This window comes from Sminthopsis crassicaudata, chromosome 3, assembly GCF_048593235.1.
Source record: "Sminthopsis crassicaudata isolate SCR6 chromosome 3, ASM4859323v1, whole genome shotgun sequence".
In the NCBI taxonomy this organism is placed as follows: Eukaryota; Metazoa; Chordata; class Mammalia; order Dasyuromorphia; family Dasyuridae; genus Sminthopsis; species Sminthopsis crassicaudata.
In genome coordinates this window covers 344,649,718-344,670,090 of record NC_133619.1, presented here as the reverse complement: position 1 = coordinate 344,670,090, position 20,373 = coordinate 344,649,718, and the positions used below count along the sequence as shown (strand labels likewise).

The window sequence follows — 20,373 nt, the reverse complement described above, 5'->3', positions numbered from 1 at the left end:
ACACAAGGGTAGGGATCATAGTTAATAAAAAATAGGTCACAAACAGATTTTACCACAATTTCTAAGCAATCTACTCCATTGTTAAATTATATTAATTCATTTTAAGCAAGAGTCTCTGGATGCTTAGCTATGCAAGAAGATGAATATGGATTGATGGATTGTTAGAGATTGTGAGCTGCTTTCATAGTGGAACATTTTGATAAAAATGTTTTGCCAGATAGATGTGATTCCTGCCACCAAGAATATCAGGAGGACCCATGAAAAATAAAATGGATGAAATGCAGATTGTAAAATGAATTGTACAATTGTAAATTAGAAAAATAGGTACTGGATTAAAGAAGAGAGAACACAGAAATAGTATTTAATAGGCTGGACCATCCTTATGATTTCATTGGTATAATAAACTATCAGGTAGTAAATTCCCTTTGTCAAATACAGATTGGCAGCTCCTTGCAACTTTCAGCCTCAGAGAGATACTTAGAAGCACTGAGAGGTTAAATGATTTGCTTAGGATGACAGTCAGTTTTGAACACAGTCCTTGTTCTAGACAAGGATTTTATCCACTATCCAACTTAAGAGTTTTCACTTGCTATCTTCTCTAAGCTCTATTCTCCTAGTTTCTCTGGCTTTCTTCAGGACTCATCTAAAATTCTTCTTTCCTGTAAGAAGCCTCTTTCCTGTTCTTCACTTTAGTGTCTTTAATCAGAGACGTAACCTGCTCTATCCTGCATGTATCTTATTTGCATGTAATTGTTTGCATATTGTCTCTGTTAAGAGACTGAATTTCTTGAGGACAAAGACTGGGTTTGTTTGGTCTTTGTGTTCCCCAACTAGAAGCACAGTACTTGGCATATTGTAGTTGTTTAATAAATGTTAGCTAACTGTCTGGTAATATACTACTTTGCCTCTCACTTAACAGATTAAAGTTGATTAGTCTAAGACTCAAAAATATTGAGAAAAAGAATCATTATTCTGTGAAAACAAGGGAAAATTGTATTGTAGAAGGAAGGAAAAAATAAGTTTTAACTCAGAACCTTATACTGTATATTTACAACAGATTTCATTTGAATTAGTGATCTAAATATATACTTTTTTTTTTAAACCAGAAGGAAAATAGCATATTTCTTTTCAATTGAGGTGAAGAAAGATGTTTTTCAAAAAGAAGTTATTGAAGGGGCAGCTAGGTGGCACAGTGGATAGAGTACCAGCCTTGAATTCAGGAGGACCAGAGTTCAAATCTGATCTTAGACACTTAACACTTCTTAGCTGTGTGACCCTGGGCAAGTCACTTAACCCCAGCCTAAAAAAAAAAAAGGAAAAAAAAAAAGAAATTATTGAAGATGAAATAGATGCTTGATAGGAATAAAAAATTATAGGATTACAAATAGAATTTACTTTAAAGTAAAAAGCAAAGAAATATATTGGGAAAAATATTTGGAGTAAAACAATCTGATGTACAGACTCTGTAAGGAATAGGAGCAATATTTAAAGGATTTTTGAATATGAGAATATACATTGCTAATCAGTTAAAAAGCAGTTCATGTTTTCCCAGTATTAGAAGAACTACAAATCAAACCAACCGATAAAATAGTTACGGAATTTCAGTGTGTTGTCAAGGACAAAGATATTGGCTGAGTAGATAATTCTGTGTAAATATGAGATAACTATATAATATACATGTATGATTATATATATAGGCCATTCAAATTGGAAGAGGACATTTCTTTACTATGAGATTAACAATAACTATAGAATCAGAATTTCAGATTAACAAAAGGGATACAATACTCCTGTACAAAAATTCTTAATAATTTGGAAATTTTATATAGGGTTAGGATGTGGACTTGGCAAAAAGGAATTCCTAAAATAAGGAAATTCCTTCTACTAATACAAGTTGACACCTTCTCTGTAACTTATAGTCTTATAGAATTGCCTTATACAGCAAGTATGTGTCAGCAAGACTCTAATCTGGTCTTCTGAGTTACTACTACATGCTGCCTCAAAAGTTGGAAGCCTCATATATTAATCCCAGTACTACTCTTATGCTAATTGAGTGCTTGACCACTTCAACTAATCATTTACTCATTGCAATGTAGGATGCAAAATGAGGTGAACAGGGTAAGAACATGAACTTTGACTATAACCCTATCAAACAATGACAAAAAAAAACCCTAAACACAACTTATATGTGAACAGTCATGAGTTTGATCTTTTATCATTTGTCATTTTTTTTGTATTCTTTGGGTGCTATTAAATTTATAAAACCTTTTTAAACATGATATAGCAAATCATAAATAATTTCAAATTCTGTTTACTTTTAGGTTCTGTGAAGAGTATCCTTGCTTATTATTCTCACTTTTGTTCTTATTGTTGAGAAAATAAAAACAAAAGGCTTATAAGTGGTGATTTTATTAAGATATCTTTATATTTTTTAGTAACTATGACTTTCATAGTAACTATGAAAAAGACACTTTGAGTAACTGAATTTTTTACATTTTTAATAATATGAATAAAAATTTCCTAAATTCCTTGACACTCTTACTATTCTTGACTTCTCTTACTATTACTTTGAAGGTCTTAACCAGTATCGACTCAATTATAAGTAATCCAAGAGCTCCAATAGTAATATACAAACAGAGCAAGGGATCCTTTCAGACTTATAATAAAACTACAAGTCAAGAATGTGAATTTGAGCATCTTCCTCCCACAATAGAAATGTGGAGAGACCAGCTAAGATCTCTAAAGGTAAGGAAGCATGTGTTCTTTTCAATCTTTGAAAATCAGAGCTTCTGAGTTTTGACAGAGAGGAGATTTCAAGAAGAGAAACACTTACTTTGCTGCATTTTTTATAAAGCTGAAAACCTCAGATCCTAATCTTTTATCTTTAACATTTCTGCCATCTATTCTTTTTAACTATGCCTTCCTTAGTGCTAGCCTTATTAGCTCCTTTATTGTTTACTCTGTACACATGCCATGCTGCTTGATGAAACTCTGCAAAGATTGAAGACTTTCAGGACCTGGATTGTCCCCTCTATACAAAAGCCAAAGATCTTTTCTTTGTCTTCCATATATGCCTTCCATGTATATCTTATCTTTTAGCCCCAGACATTCATTACACTTGGAAATTTTCCTCTCTGTTCTCCAAATTACCTTGTTTTCTTCGAATCAAAACCCACCATTTCTCATGCATTTTCCCATATGAAATTCATATGCCCTTCATGCCTATAAAGTTGTATGTGTGATTATTCTTTAAGTTTAAAGAATTAAAAAAAAGTTTAAAGGATAAAATTGCTGGCTATAGTCTCTCTTCTCTCTTCTCTCTCAGTATTATAAAGTAGAAAGAATAGATTGTAAGGTTCTTTAGGGAAAGAGTATTTTTTAATCTTAGTATTTTTACTACTGCCTAGTACAGTGTTTTGTACATTATGAGACAATTTATAATTGTTGAATGAATTGCCATCATTATAATTTCTGAGAACCCACATTATATTAGTAGCTCTGTTGTTCTAGCTATTTTAGTCAAGTCATTAAATCTCTTATCTTTCAGCTATTTATTAAAAAGTGAGGAAGATAAGAGAGATAAAGTCTCTGAAAGGTGAGGTTTGTAGAATAATTTGAATTTGAATTGAGCAGAATCACAGACACCATTTAGTCTAAATCATACCTGATTAGGAATTCCCCTACATTATGCCCAACTATTGCCCAACCAGTCTTACCTTGAAGATCTCAGGAAGAGTAAAGGAAAATTGGAGAAGGTGGCAACTGTTTTTTTTTTTTGCATCACTCATAGTATCCATTGTATGTAGATGCTTAATAAATATTTGGTCATTGATCAATAACATTACAATGTCTTTAGGTTATTAATCATTTTGGGTAATTAGCCAGTCCTACAGTTCTAAATTTTATGCCTGATGATACAATAAATGAAGATTGTATTTCAAGGTTCAAATAACTATAGATTATCTTGTTAACTAGTTCTTTTATAAGCTAAGATCTGTTGTAAACTATTGAGTATTAATTTGATGGTTTTTTTGAACTTTATAAACCATAGGATGTCAAGAAAAAAGAAAGTGAACTATAATTTTGTAATTATTTAAAGCCAGATTTTTTTCATATATGTACTTATACATACTTATAGGATATATCTATCTATATATGTATATAGATAGATATATATCTATATCATATTGCTACACTTCATTAAGGCAGATCAATACACCTCATAGCTTAGTAGATCAAGTAATGAATCTTCCCCCTCCCCCCCCCCCCCCCCCCGCTGGGGTTAAGTGACTTGCCCAGGGTCACACAGCTAGGAAGTGTTAAGTGTCTGAGACCAGATTTGAACTCGGGTCCTCCTGAATTCAGGGCTGGTGCTCTATCCACTGTGCCACCTAGCTGCCCCAAGTAATGAATCTTAAATTAAAAAAATTAAATCATCATTGGTCAGTCTTTAGTTGGTGAACTTTTCTAAATTCCGTTAAACTGGTCTTAAAGAATTCATTACTAGGTTCATAATTGAGTTCTTTAGAGATAAAGACAGGCCAAAGATATAATCTGCAAGAATGCAGTTATCTTCAAGCCGCTTGAAGAGTATTATTTTAGTAAAAGTGGGAAACCATTTATTAAATTTTTTTTTTTTTTATTAACATTAATCCCTGAGTGATTTGGAGTTTCTGAAAGCCCTACTGTCATTCTTTTTTTTTTTTTTTAATATAGTCTGTAATCAAAATACAGTATGTTCATGTGGAAATTTGGCTTGTTAATTATCTAGGATTAAGTTTTTAGAAGCATACTAATCATTTTTCAAACAGATAATACTGTGTAGTTTCTTCTTATATAAAGGACTTGTATAGATCCCTGGAAAAACTATCTGAGATGTTGTTGCCTTGGCATAATATGAAAAAATATGATAAGAGTGAAGATGGCATTAAAGTGGAAGATCTTCTATTTATTGTTGATACCATTTTGGAAGAAGTTGAACATAAGAAAAAGGTAACCGTTAATCCATATTTAGAATGCAAGATAACTATATCATAACATATCATGAGCATTACCTAGTACAACATTTGCTGGGTTTTTGTTACATTCGTATTTTGGATGAAATATTTGTGGGAGTTTTTTTAGTTCTTGTTTTTGTTTTATTTTATTTTTTGGCAGGATGATGTGCCATGCCCTGAAACTTTACAAGCAATTGTTAATCACTTTCAAAAGCTATTTGATGTGACATCTGTGTCTGGAATCTATCCTCGAATGAATGAAGTTTACACCAGGCTTGGAGAAATGAATAATGCTATGAGAAATATCTATGAGATTCTAGAACTAGGTGAGGTTATTCACTTATGATAATAGTATGTTTGTACAAAGAACCCTGCATTTGCAGTTAGAAGAGATGGAGGCTAATAGCTTAATACCTTGTATTGTATACTTGGTCAAGTTACTTAATTCCTTGGTTGTCAGGGGAAGGGATTGAACTAGCTAATCTTTAGGCCCCCTTTCAGCTTCAAATTCTATGACTCTTTGGCACTAATTTTGTCCCATTTAGGAATTAATGATAGAACAGTGAGAAGAAGTAGATAAGCTAGTGTTATGGAAAAGAAAATGGCAGTGAAAATAATAATAACATAAAATAATCACTAACATTTATATGATATTTACTATGTGCCAGTACTGTGCTAAGTAATTATCATCTCATTTAACAACCTTAGGAGGTAAGGTGCTATTATTATCCCCATTTTATAGACAAAGAAACTGGCATAAACAGACTTTACATGATTTTCCCAGGGTTTCACAGCTTATAAGTGTCTGAAGTCAGATAAGAATAACAGATCTTCCTGATTCCTTAATATTCTAGCCACTGAACCACATAGAAGGTAAACTGTTACATACTATAGTTTGGAAAATCCTTTTCAAAAAGCAACAGTTCCATTTGGTCTTTTTTCTAGATAATTCATCATCACTAAGTGTCCTTGTGAATACAGTTGGAAAACTGTATGAAATAATTAGTGAAGATGTGGGCAAATATGTTCAACAGGTGTTGGGGACCCAGGACATCCAAAGGTATTTATTTCACCAAAACAGCAGTAAAACTGCTTTGAGGGGGAATTTTTAAATTCTCTAAACATACTTAAGCTACATGTATTCCTTATTTGGAATACCCTATTTTTAAAACTATATATATATTTTTAATTCCATCAAATATTTTCTAATTACATTTTAAGAAATATTTAGCATTTTTTAAAGTCCAAATTCTCTCCCTCCCATCCCTACTTCTTGGAAGATAAGTAGTCTTATCAATTATATATGTGAAGCCATGTAAAACTTATTTCTATATTAGCCATATTGCAAAAGAAAATACAAAAAATGCAAAAGAAAAATAAAGTGGAAAAAAAACTATGCTTCAATTTGCATTCAAGAGTTCATCAATTATTGGAATCTCTTATTTTAAAGACGTCCATTTGAAAACCTAAGAGATTCATATCCTTAAAAAGCAGGAGAATGCAAAGCATTTATAAACTAGAAGTTGATTTCAGGAACCTGTTTTTTTTTGGTGTGGAATAGGTGAAAATTGCTTTTCATTGTGATTATTTTCAACCTATTCCTGGTAAAAACTGTTGCAAACTGTCTAGTTCCAGTTATTTAGGAACCTATATCAAATGATTATTAACTAGGTTATTAATGACTAATGACGAGAACATATTTTTTAAAAGCATTTTAACACTGACATTTTATAGCCATTTCCCCATATTCCTTTTTAATGTTGCAGCTACTGTCACTGTGCATGTCACTTAAAACATCTCTTGCACTAACTGAAATTTTTAATCATTAGACTCTCCCAAATCCCATTCTTACTATTTTATCCTTTGTGTTCTTTTTACTGATTAATAACTTTGCATACTTATGCTAGAATTCTAAAATACAAGTGGAACTTATTTTTATAAAATTCTTAAAGCATATCAAAAAAATTACTTTAAAAATCAGTAAAGAAAAAGGAAAATTATAAGACATGGATAAATATAAGTTTTCTATTTTGGAATATAAATAAATTTAGTTTTGTAACCTGTTGCCAACCTGATAATACAAGCATTTTGATTTAGAAAAGTGCCACATAGAGAGAGCAGGATCTAAACATAGAATGGCTACAGTAAATAAAAGTTGAATTTATATTTAAATTAATAGACGATCATTTAGGGATTTCTTTTTCTTGCCTGTTTTAAAAATTCCTTCCAGTCATTCTAGGTTTTATTTAACCATAACCTTTCCTTCTAGCATTATCAATAAATTAGAAGAATATGATGAATTTTTCCCAGCTTTTCAGGCTTTTACACAGGATCTCCTTCAGATTTTAGGTAAGATTGTGCATTAAACTTGTTGGTGAGGATAACATTTATAGACTATTAAATGTCTCACAGTCATTGTTTATTGCCTTCACAATAATTTTTCAAAACTTCACCTCTCTTAGTCCATTGGCATGTATAGATTGAAATACATATTCCTTTAGGTTATTCTGTAGAACAGTATAGATCTCTATGAAAAAAGGGCTAGGAACTTCCACAAGGAATGGTGAATTAACTGTATTTTTTCATTTGTCCTTACTATTTCTTCTCTGATGATATATTTAAAAGGAACTAAGCTTTCAGGAAATTTTTGCTACTTTGTTGTTTCTTATTAAGTGTGAAGAACTCTCTGGGGGTCTACTTTAAATTGTATTATATGAACAGGCATCATGTTTTTAAAATTATCAACTGTTTTTGTGAAATAGCAATATTTTGAGCACCACATCAATTATAGAGTCTGCATTAGAAGTATGTCTTTAACTCTTAACTCTTGCTGGTGGCTCAGAGAGGACAGTTTATATGCCCAGTGTCCTGTCATAAGAGGCTTCTCATGCAGTGCTGCAGAAAGAGCCTATCACATTTTCCTTATTGAGGCTAAATAACTCAGTTGATTAAAAAGCACCCTGCTAAACAGGTCAATCAGGGTCTTAGACCAAGTCACTCTTTGGGTCCTATAAGTTCCCTGGATTCCAAGGCCACAGGTTATAATCCAAATTCTGATTGGCTATTTGGCAATTGTATAAGATGTTAAACACAGTGCATGAAGGTAGACCATCTAGAATGCTACACTTTTATTAATTTATATTGGAACTTAATATTTATGGTACTTTATATTAATTAAATTTTTTAATGTTGATAACCTTTTTCTTTTTCTTTTTTTTTCTTTCTTTTTTTTTTTTTTTTTACTCAGAAGTCAATAACTTGGATGCCATTATTCCTGAAGTAAAGAAATTAAAACTAATTACAAACTGAAGAAAATGAAACCTTCTTTTTTACTATGTAAATTTTATCTGTAATATATTTTCTTTATGATTATGGGTCTGACAAGGGTTATATTTACTTGCATGATTCACCTCTTTTTCCCATCCTGAATGAACACTGGTAGCATGGTCAATCTTCATTCTTTGCAAAGTTAGTCTATTTTAGTTGTATATTTTTTAATCCATATTTACTAATTCTCTCAGATTTATGCAGCATCATTTGTAGGATTGAATAATTGGACTCTGAGCTTTCTAATTTTTCTTTAGCAGTTCTTGGCTTACATTTATGGAAAGCTGCTTATGTTTTGGAAATAGAGGGTAATGATGTGTTTAAGTATTGGCAGAGGGGTATTTTGCCTTTTAAGATTTTCTTTGAGATTTGAAATTTAGAACTCTTAGCACCTTTGGCCCAAAGGAAGCAGTACTTCAGTTGTTGAAGACATCACTTCTTTAGAAAATTTGAGGCACAAACAATTCCATATCTCCCCAACTCAGGAGAGGGAAGAAAAGGGAAGAGTTTTCCAAAAAAAGCTAGGAGAAGGTAGAAGTGTAATGCTCTCTTAATTCTTTTCTTTAATCCAATCAGTGACAAGCTCTGCCTTGAATTTAATCTTTTGAATATTTGATGCCTAGAACAAAACATTGAATTTAGATAATCTATTGTTGGCAGAACCAATTACAGTTTCATATTGGAGGGTAAAGATTAAGGATCATAGGTAAAAAACATTTTTAAAATGTTCTGTGATGGGATAAAAGAGGTGAATAAATAGGATGATAACTACCTCAAGAAAGGGTGTTTTAAAGAGGTCAGTTGTAATATACATATATATATTTTTTAGAACATGAGACTGGAAATAAATATTTTATAAAAGTATGTCAGAACATATTTATAAAAGTATGTCCTGATGAGTTTTGTTTTCTCTTGTTTGTAATTGTACTTATAGTCTCCAACTTGCAGATTAAGTGATTTTCCTTGGCAAGCTGTAAAATGTGAGTGTCTACTCAGCAGATAAAATGTCCTTGTAAGAACCTCCAAATACAATACCTTGAAAATCTCCCAGGTTTTGGAAGAGACTTTTTAAAAAATCAAGAAACTTCAGTTTGGGAATTCAAGTCAAGACACAGATTAATTGTCACCTAAAACTAATCTAGAGGATTTTTTTGTTTCAGCATTATGGTGAACATTATGAAGCATCATGCTTGTTTCAGTTCTTACTTGGATATTATTTTCTATGGCCTTCTAGTAATAAGCTGAAATATTTTTCAATTGACCTCAAGCCAGAATGTTTTTTTACAGAAAGACCAGGTAAACACCTTCATAACAGCTTTGTATTCAGGATAGATTTTTAAATAGTCTAGTGTAATTTAGCTTTGTAGCTAAAACTTAAAAAATTGAAACATTGTTTTCTGTCCTTAAAATTATATTTGTTAAAATAGTAACACCAGTACAATACAAAGCACTACATTAAATCCAATAGTGAATTAAGGCTAGGGATAGGAACAGGAATTGGACTTGGTTTTATTGCTATAGAACTCTTCTTGAATGAGCAAACTCCTCCTACCAAGGTAGAAAATTACAAATTATCTTTGCAATTTAGTCTTAAGGATGTTGCTTAGAGAACTGAGAGATTTTTTTTTTTTTTTTTTTTTTTTTTTTTTTTTTTTGCTTTTTATTTACAAGATGTATGCATGGTAATTTTTCAGCATTGATAATTGCAAAACCTTTTGTTCCAATTTTTCCACTCCTCTCAATCCCTTTCCCCAGATGGCAGGTTGAACAATACATGTTAAATATGTTAAAGTATAAGTTAAATGCAATATATACATGTCCATACAGTTATTTTGCTGTACAAAAAGAATCGGACTTTGAAATAGTGTACAATTAACCTGTGAAGGAAATCAAAAATGCAGGGGGACAAAAATAGAGGGATTGGGAATTCTATGAAGTGGTTCATACTCATTTCCCAGAGTTCTTTCACTGGGTGTAGTTGATTCAGTTCATTACTGCTCTATTGGAACCGATTTGGTTCATCTCATTCTTGAAGAGGGCCACGTCCATCAGAATTGATCATCATATAGTATTGTTGTTGAAATATATAATGATCTTATTGTCTGAGCACTGAGAAATTAAGTGACTTGCCCAGAGTTGCAAAGCAGATACGTATTAAACTTGAATTCGGGTCTTTCTGACTCCAAAGCCAGCTCTCTATCCACTACAACAGATTGTCTTTAAAATTTAAAAGCACATATCTTGACAACTAAGACTAGACTCCAGGTCCCCAAACAGTCTAGGGGTCTTTTTATGTTGGGTTAAAAGGGACCTAATGTTAAAGCTCAGTGTTCATTCCCTAAAACTTTTTCCTAATATTTTTCAGTTAAGTGTAAGATTTATGTTCTGATGTTGGAAGAACAGCACATTTGTGAATGAGAAGTCATTTTGGAAAACATTGATGGGAGCAGGGGAAGCAGGAGATTTATTACACTATTTTAGCTCATCATCTGTTGGGGTAGTGGATAAAAGTATTGATACTGGAGTCAGAAAGGCTCATCTTTCTGAATTCAAAAGTGGTCTCACTTAACTAGCTGAGTAACCCTGGGCAAATCCCTTAAGCCTGTTTGCCTCAGTTCTTATGAGATGGAGAAGAAAATGTCAAACCATTTCAGTATCTTTGCCAAAAGCACTCCAGTTGGGGTTATGAATAGTTGGACATGACTGAAACAACTGAACAACCACAATTAAGTACATCATCATGACTTAAGGGTATTTGACTGTGACATCACTCTTTGACAATAGAGATTATCTGGAAGGGAGTAAAGTAGGGCTCAACCAGAAACTTTTAAAGTTGAGATGTCAGGAGAAAGTGAGGAAGTCCTTCAGTATAACTATTTAGTAAAATGTTAGAAAGGTGACTTGACTAACACTGACCACTAGGCTAGATTGTGTCATTAGGGCAAATATTATCTTGACTTTAGGTGAAATTGAGGCTATTTGAAAATTTAGATGCCATAAATTATACAAACTATAGGAGTCCAAAATCCATTCCAGGTCTCTACTAGTTCTCCTGTGGCTGCTTTCTCTCTCATCCATAGGCTTATTAAAAGTTTCTAAATTTTATAATGGGAGAAATATTACTGAACTGTTACCATCCAAAACCAACACAAAATTTGGATATAAATGACAATTTTATTGCATATTTATGAGGTATATATTATTGTTACATATTGAGGAATATGAGGAAGTATATAAACCTTGCCTTCAATGAAATTACACTCTGGTTGAGCTGACAAGATAAATACATGTTAAATAAAATTAAGCTATGTAAGAGATGTCAGATCAGTATACAGATGCCAAATGAATGGAAAGATGTTAAGGATTGTAGGAATTGAAAGAAGGAAGAGATCATGATGAATTGGAGTTGTCAAGGAAAACTCTGCTGAAAGGATAATAGTTAACATGGACCTTGAAAAGTATATAGGCTATGAATAGTTGAAGAAAAAGAAAGCATTTCAGATTTTATAATGGTGAGAAGGGAGTGGGGTGAGAGATGTAGTGGTTTTAGCATATGGAGGGCCCCAGAATTTATATATTATACATAATGGGAAGCCATTACTCAGGTGATTTAGAGTGAAAAGTGCCATGATGAAAGGGATGTTTTAGTAAAGTTAATCTGCAAGGTGAATTGGGAAAGGGGCAAAGGTGGAAACAGACAGACCATTAGGAAGCAATAGATAACTACAATTGAACCTTGAATGAAATGGTGATAGTAAAAAAAAAAAAAAGATCAAATAGATTTGATTTCTTTTGGGTTATGGGATTAAAGGAGTGAAGTTTATGGTGGTGTTTAATGTGATAACAAATGGGGAAGGAATGGGGCAGGACCAGGTTTTATAATTTTATATATATATATATATATATGTATATATATATATATATAAAATGAATTACAAAGACTTTAAAAAATGAAAATGCAAAAAAAAAACACACCCCAATTATTGTATATACAAGTAATTTACTGTACATATTTTGCTTTTAAAGCAGCATAAGGTTACTTTGGTGATCAAAATAATCTTTTGGAATAGGGAAACAGACCCCAAATTCCTACAGCATAACTCTACACCATAATTGCCATTCTTAATATAATACAAATTGCCAAGGCTAAACTGATTTTACAGTTTAATTTTGAATGAGTATATTTCCTCCTAGAAATATTATAAATGGCTCCCTGGTCAATCTAAGAAAGGATATTTCATCTAATTCAATCCAGTTCAATATCACATAGTTAAATAAAAAAAAAATTGAGCTATGTTCAGTTTACTGGGGAATGGCAGAGATAAAAAAGGACAGTCTGTTGTCATGCTCCAGTTACTTATAAGGATGAGAACATAAGGCCCAAGATAGGATAATGTACTGAATGAAGTTAAGTTCTGAAAGCATCCCTGTAACCATTTATTTTTGTAAAATCTAGATAGGAAGGTGCAACTAGTTAGTACAATGGATAGAGCACCAGCCTTGAAGTCAGGAGGACTGGAGTTCAAATGTGGCCTCAGACACTTAACAATTCCTGGCTGTGTGACCTTGGGCAAGTCACTTAACCCCAATTGCCTCAGCCAAAAAAAAAATAGAGGAGAGGAAGAATGCTTATACTGTTGTATAAGGCTGAAGGGGGTTAGAATTTGGCACTGTGATCACTTTGCTAATTGTCTACATTTGCTTAGGATAAGTAAGCTGTTTTAGTGTTCCAAATTCAGGGAAATGATTGCCCCTTCAAGGTAGGGGAAATTCAGAAGCTCCCTACCTCAACTTAATCATATATATTCCTTTGTAAATATTTGTAAGCCAGGGACTATTTATAATTACCTAAAAAATGGAAAAAAAAATCCACTTTATGGATATAGACCTTACTATTCATGGGCCCCCATTTTCCTTAGTACAGGATTTAAACATTAAATCTTGCCTCAGGAAATTTCAATTTTTCATAGATTTTATCTTTTGTAAATGTTAATCAGACGCTGAAAAAAGTATAAATTTTACATCAGAATATATGCATTTCTCACATATTCTTAGTTATTAAATATAGAATATACATATATACATTTTAATATAAAGGAAAGCATGCTTGCTCTTTGGTAAGTAGTAATCGTAACATTCTGTATCATCATCTTGGTTGGCCATTTGCCGTTAATTCATACCTACAAAGAAGACAGGACAAATTAAGGAGTTATAAACTTGACAATGAACCTATATTTTATGATTTTTTAAAATGCTGTAATAGTTTGGGACCTTGTAATCAATCCTATCTATTTACAAGTTGGCTGAATAGAGTGAAGAGTGTAGTTCATACCATCATAGAGTTAGAGTGGGACAGAGCTTATATCTAAACCAATGTGATTTTACAGAGGATACGGTCTCAGAAATGTTAAATGCTTGCCAAAGTCTCACAGGTAATAAGTGAGAAAAGCCAGGATTCAAAGTTAGGAATTTAAGGATTCCTTATAAAAGGGAGACTATTAGATAATATCAAGTTCTAATCACAGTGGATAGAGTGCTGAAACTAGAATCAGGAATACCTGAGTTCAAATCTAGCTTCAGACACAGTAGCTATATGACCCTAGGCAAGCCACTTAACCCTATTTGCTTCAGTTTCCTCATCTGTGAAATGATCTGGAGATGGAAATGGCAAAGAAAACTCCAAATGGCGTCATGAAGAGTTGGACACGATTAATTGATCATATAAATATATATATATATAATCAATATATATTGATATATTCATTCTCACTGATAAAAATGAGAACTGAAAGAATAGAAAAAGTGAACAGTAAAAAGAAATGGAGGACAGTTATTTAGTTTTTCCTTTTTACTGTAAAATTAAGAACATGACAAATGTCAACATTTCTTTCTACAGAGAACAGAAAAAATGGATTAAACATGTGTGTGTATATATATATATATATGTATATATATATATGATTCATAAAGATTATATATATGCTTTATTTTTGAACAATCAATTTAACATAATTTTAGCACTGCCCTGACTTATCTCTGTTCCCTTTTGAACTTTATCTTACAACTTTTTTAATGTTTCACTGATGATATTCTTTTCTCTTTTTGGTATCACTACTACTATCTTCACTCTCATAATTCAACCACTCTTCTTCCCTACCATCCCCCAAAGAAAAAAAAAGTGCTGCTTTAAACCCAAATAGCTTAAAAACAAGAACTGGAGAAACTTCTGTGAATCCTAGGCTGAAAATCTCTGCCCTTTGTAAGACAAAGAAGCAAAAAGGCTGGCCCAGCATGAGTGCTAAATGATCAGAAGTAGAGTAGGATTTCTCTAGTGAGGGAGACCTCTAAAGTCTTAACTTCTTTAGAGAGCGAAGGGTAGGGTTATGAAAGACCTTTTAACAACTCTCTAGCAACTCAACTTTCAGTAAAATTGAGCCATAAAACTTGCCCATTCAATATTATGAGATTGAGAAGATTAATTAAATATTACTATGTGCTATGAAAGTCCTTAAGATTTAAGCTACATTAATCTCGTTATCTTAGAAACCAGCACCAGCCAATTTTAAAAAAATTCAATTACATAATTACAGAGAATAACATTCATGATCAAATGAAAAAAATATACTCACCATTGTGTAAAACCCTTGACTAGATCTTTCTTTGATAAGTCAATCAGTACCTGTAAGGATAGCAATCACATTATGAATATCAATTACTTATCCAACAAAATAATACTTAATGAGAGAAGGTATTCAGTAAATATTGGTAGGTATTAAGTAATTATAGATTGCCTGGTTGAGTGAAACTTAAAGTATTGTAGTTATAAAAATGCAATGTTGTAGGTTTTAGGTGTGATTGTTAATCTTTTTGTACTTTTATATTAAAAATGTAAGCCAGGAGCTCAGCCTAACCACAGGAAAAATAATGATGGTGGGAGCAGAGGCAGTTCAACAGTCTATATAAAAGTATTCCTTTGCTACATTTGTTGAATAGTTATAGAAACTTATGGAAAAACATAAGCAACTTATAAAATTACTGTTCATTCCTCTCCATGGTGTTCTCTCAATATTAATGTCTCTAACTTGTACTGTGGATAAAATCCCATTATAACTATTTTAGGTCCCCTTCTCTTTTTCACCACTTCTGCAGACCACTGAGGAACTCTGAGGTTTAGCTTTGGGTCATGTGTGATTCATTTGCTGAGCTTCCTGATTGACTGCTAAAGCAGAATCATTGATGATGTTGGGTGCCACAGTTGGAAAAAGAAACGCCTTCTGGTTAGAAGTCATCTTGGATGAAATCTGGTTGACACCTGGAGTAGTGATTCAACTAATTGGGCTTTTAGGAGGGGATTATGTTGCCATTGCTTTTTGCGTGTGTGTTTCCTTTCTTTAGCATGGACCCTTTGAGCTTACAGCTGGAGTCTTCTCAAGAAACAATAGGGAAAAAGTATATAGTAGGGGGAATGGACTAGATCCCAAGAATTGTCATTAGGAAGAGACCACCAGAAAGATCTTGTATGGTTGGCTTTATGATTGGAAAATATTCAGTGGGCAAAGATAAAATCTGAAATGGCTAATTAGCAGAATGGCCAAACTGTCTTATGCCTTGATGAGACTTAAGTAGTGGATTGCAACCATAGTTATAAACAACTAAATTTTAAATATTCTTTAATATATGTTGATTCCTTTTTGCTTAGTATTCCATACTCTCTTGGCAGAGGTACCAAACATGGCAGCCTTACACCTGGCATAAGGATCTCTGTCCACTGGAATCCTATTCCAGTGCCATTTTGTCTCTACCTTCACCTTTTGCTAACTAGACATTGACTTACTTCTAAACCCATAATAAACCTTCTTTATCAATCTAAAAAAAAAAAAAAAAAGTATTCCCTCTCTTTAGTATATCCTTTTGCTTAGCATTTTTTTTTCGATATGAGAATAAGGTACCTACCTGTTCTATACCTGATTCATGTTAGGTACATTGGGTACTTAAAAAATCTTTTCTCCCTTTGTGAGAAGCCTCTTAGATTCCAAGCCCTAAGTATTACAAATATACAATTAGATGTGATGAGTCAGTGAATGTGAGGATCAGGGAATTTATTTCCTTTGGTGCAGTCCACAGAACAAAATCCAGGTAAACGGTAATGGCTAACTTAAGGCTAGAGCTTTTAGCCTATATAGCCTATATACTAGATAACAAAAATTTGCATGTATCAAGAGTTTCTAGCTCTATATATTGCTTCAGTTAGCTAATACAATATTGCAAATTATCTGAGCAACAAATATCTGAACAACAAAAGTAGAGAAGTGGTCTTGAAGTTAACTCTACAATATTTGCCTTATACATTTATTTGCACTTGTAACTGCTGTTTTTATGTGTTCTCTCTTTTCTCTCCCTACCCAACCAGCCCCTAATCTTGAAGTCAGAGACCCAGCCTTCTCATTTCACTGCTATTTCTCCCCTACACCTACTATTATACAGTGCTCTGCATGTTTGTTGATAGAACATTAATATTAAGGTGCTTGTAAATGAAGAGATGCTAGAAGTTAGGATAAAAATTATACTGGAAGAACATAGATTTGGATTTGGAGAAGTTGGGTCCTAGCTTTGCTACTTACTATCTGTGTGCCTTTACCTGATTGGGTAATGATGAGAAGATATTTTCTTCTCTATAAAGTGAGATCTCTAAACACCCTTTCAGTTCTAAATCCTATGAGTTTTAAATACTTACTTTGCCCAGTTCTTTTCTTTTGTGTGAACCAAATGGCCTATGATTTTTAACTGCAATATCCAGTGCTCTTTTCTTCACTTCTTCCATAGGGACACAAAATTCAAATCTTCAAGAATATAAAATAGAGTTAGCAGGTAAACCCTCAAAGAAAATATGTCAAATTTTTTTATGTGTTGCAGATCTACAAATTATGTCCAAATTCTCACTTAGCAGATAAATACTAGGAAATTTCTTGACACACATGGAAATTAAATGATTTGTCCAAGATAATACAACCATAAAGTGTCAGAGACAGCATTTGAATCCACTTTTTTGACCACAAAGTGCCATAGATTTAGAGTTAGAATAATGTTTTCAGTTTATAGTTATATCCAACTCTTTGTGACTCCATTTGAGGTTTTCTTGGCAAAGAAAAGATTTTAGCTCCTGGGTAGGTGAAACAATAGGGAATTATGCACAGAATGAGCAGCTAAGTGGCAAAGTAAGAGTGCTGGTCCAGGAATCAGTAAGACTCCTTTTCCTGAGTCCAAATATGGCAGACACTAGTTAGGTGACTCTGGGCAAGTCACTTAACTGTTACCTCAGTTTCCTCATCTATAAAATGAGTTGGAGAGGGAAATGGCAGGCCACTCTGGTATCTTTGCCAAGAAAAGCCCAAATGGGGTCATGAAGAATCATGCATGACTGAACAGTAATTCACAGAAGGCTTCAAATAATATTAGCTACTTTTTTTAGCTGTATAAATCTTTCATAGAATTCTCTAACTCAGCTAACCTACTTACTTTTCATCATACTGGGGATTTAGGGTTTTCCGCTTTACTGATGTCTTCTTCCGGCTCGTCCACTTCCTTTCAGGCAACAAGTATACTCGGACATAGGGATCAACTCCACTGCTACAACAGGGTCTCAAATTCCTAGTTCAATTTCAAAGTAATTGAGCCCATTAGTAATAAACACAAAATAGAAATCTATTAAGTCAATAACTATTTCTTCAACTTAAGATTTATTGGTTTATGGGTAGACATCATAAGCACATAGATTAAGAGCTGGAAAGGATTTTCCTTTCCTGCATTTTATAGATGAAACTGAGGTTTACATTAATTTGTGATTTGTTCAAAGTCATGCAGAGAATAACCAAGGTGGGGTTTTGAACTTAGCTTCTTTTATTCTAAACAGCTGTTTGTATGCCTTTTAATGTAACTCCCATTTCTATAGGGTTTAATATAATTAAAGTAAGTAGGCAAGAAACACAACTTAATGGTTTTTCCAAAAGGTGTGTTTGTATTTGGTGGAGCTAAAACATTTTTCATCCATGGAAGTGAGATTTTTCCATTTGGGAACAAAGGCTGTTTCTTACCAGCTGACCCAACAATTCTTATTGGAGTTATATTAAAACCTGGGGATCGGAAATCCTGGCCATGGGTTCTATAGGCACCGGTGGAAAGAATGTACTAAGTAGGATATTTTTGAACATGGTAAATTGCATTTTACAGGCATTTGAAATCTGTCCACTCTTCATTATAGAGGAGGAAACATAGGACAGTTCAAACCAACCAATCAGAAGAACTGGTTCAATTTCACCTTGGATACTTTTACTAAGTATGGGATCTAACTTCTCTGGACCTCAGTTTTTTCATCTGTAAAATGAGGCTAGATTAATTGGTTAGATTAGATAACTGTTCCTGTAATCCCTCCATAGAGCATTTGCTTTGCAGACTGTGTGTATGGATATTTCTGTCTTTCTCTCCCCCAAGCCACCTTCCCTAAAGTGATTTCCAGTGACCTGATTCTCAAGAAAGATATAAGAAATCCCCAAAGTAGAAATATTTTACCTGCAGCCATTAATGAGAACCACAAGATTATGTCGAAGGGGCATGTAGCGAACAGTGAGCTGAATCTCTCCAAGTGGTTGACAGTTCTCATCAGTACTGCAAAAACAAAGATTTTTCATTTCTCTGCCTTTTAAACAATGTAGACCTTCCCAAGACACATGATATTGTGCTAGACTCTAAGAAGTGAACTGGATAAAAGAAAATGAACTGACAAATACTCCCTCATTTATCTACTTATTATATATGTATATTTACAAATGACTCACTTTACAAGAAGATTCACAGAGGATTCATAGTGAATTTAAATGGTTAAAGATGAGATAATAAAGGTGAAAAGGAAATTTAAAAGGCTTATGAGCCACTGGCATTTGAAGAGTACCCAGAAGGAACAATTCAAAATGCTCATCAAATATGTCTTAAAATTAATTTACATTTAGTTCACACAATCTTTTTTTAAAAATCTGCAAAAATGTCCTTGCAGATCATGTTTGCATAATTTCAAAGTTTTTCTTTTAGTACTGTAAAACATGTTTTTATATTTTTGGATAGAAGTGTTATATTTGGAGCAATCTTTTTTTTTAGCAGAGGTAAATCTCTAATGAAATTTCTCCAATCTCTAATGAAATTTCTCCAAGGGAGTTTTCTCTTCATGTAGTTCGTCTTACTTAAACATTATTTTTTTTGTTTCTGTTATCATTATTTTTAAAGAATAGAAGTTCCATGGGACAGCATTTTCATCTACATTACACCAGCAGATGGAGCTCCCAGTCAAATTGGGATCTCTCATTCTCCTGGTACTCCTGGTACTATATATACATTCTCCTGGTACTTAAGACTATTGCAATATTGCAATGTGTCTCTTCCTTGATTTAATCCACATCATTCTTCACTTGGCTGCCAAAAAAAGATTCTCCTAGAGTGCAAATCTGGTAAGATCACCTTCCTACTCAAACTCCAGTGGCTCTCCATTACCTCCAGGATCAAATATAAAATCTGCTTTTTGGCTTTTGAAGGCCTTTAGCACCTAGCCCCAATCTATCTTTCCAGTTTTCTTACCATTTAGTCTCTTCCAGGGATCCTTGCTCAAGGTTCCTCACTCAACACTCCATCCCCTAACTTTTCCTTTTCACTGGTTGTCTCCCAGGCCTAGAGTGCTTGTCTTCCTCTTCCATTGTGTCTTAGGTTTCCTTGAGGGCTCAGCTCAAATGTTCCCTTTTTTGAGAGACTTCCCCCTTCTCTTCCATCTCTTCCATTAGTGCTTTCCCTCAGATATTACCTTCCATCTATTCTGAACACATCTTGTCTGTTACTGTTCTTTGTATATTGTCTACCCCATTAGAATGACTGAGCCCATGTTTTTGTGTACCTCTAGTGACACAGTACCTGATGCATAGTAAATGTTTAGTTAATGCTTGCTGAACGTCACTTGTGGCTTCTTGTTTTCCCATCCATAAAATGGAAGATTATTGTTAGCTACCTGAGT

At 33.2% G+C, this 20,373-nt stretch overlaps 2 protein-coding genes across 11 annotated transcripts in view; one reads left to right on the top strand and one right to left on the bottom strand.

Annotated features, from left to right (window-relative positions):
• CEP70 (centrosomal protein 70) overlaps positions 1 to 9,223 on the top strand; it is a 31,215-nt gene extending 21,992 nt beyond the window's left edge. For 8 of the 10 annotated variants that reach the window (XM_074301642.1, XM_074301640.1, XM_074301638.1 and 5 more), the window contains 6 exons: positions 2,575 to 2,745; positions 4,843 to 4,992; positions 5,158 to 5,323; positions 5,943 to 6,057; positions 7,267 to 7,346; positions 8,245 to 9,223. In XM_074301642.1, coding sequence (XP_074157743.1) covers positions 2,575 to 2,745; positions 4,843 to 4,992; positions 5,158 to 5,323; positions 5,943 to 6,057; positions 7,267 to 7,346; positions 8,245 to 8,306 — 744 coding nt within the window. In that variant the 3' untranslated portion in view covers positions 8,307 to 9,223. The remainder of the gene's footprint in view (positions 1 to 2,574; positions 2,746 to 4,842; positions 4,993 to 5,157; positions 5,324 to 5,942; positions 6,058 to 7,266; positions 7,347 to 8,244) is intronic. The other 2 variants (XM_074301643.1, XM_074301641.1) reach the window with 1 other exon arrangement.
• Positions 9,224 to 10,030: 807 nt separating this feature from the next.
• Positions 10,031 to 20,373, bottom strand: part of ESYT3 (extended synaptotagmin 3) — an 83,901-nt gene continuing 73,558 nt past the window's right edge. Inside the window, exons 19-23 of the mRNA XM_074301636.1 lie at positions 18,891 to 18,986; positions 17,841 to 17,972; positions 17,059 to 17,164; positions 14,954 to 15,003; positions 10,031 to 13,504 (exon numbers count right to left, since the gene is read on the bottom strand). Coding sequence (XP_074157737.1) covers positions 13,471 to 13,504; positions 14,954 to 15,003; positions 17,059 to 17,164; positions 17,841 to 17,972; positions 18,891 to 18,986 — 418 coding nt within the window. The 3' untranslated portion in view covers positions 10,031 to 13,470. The remainder of the gene's footprint in view (positions 13,505 to 14,953; positions 15,004 to 17,058; positions 17,165 to 17,840; positions 17,973 to 18,890; positions 18,987 to 20,373) is intronic.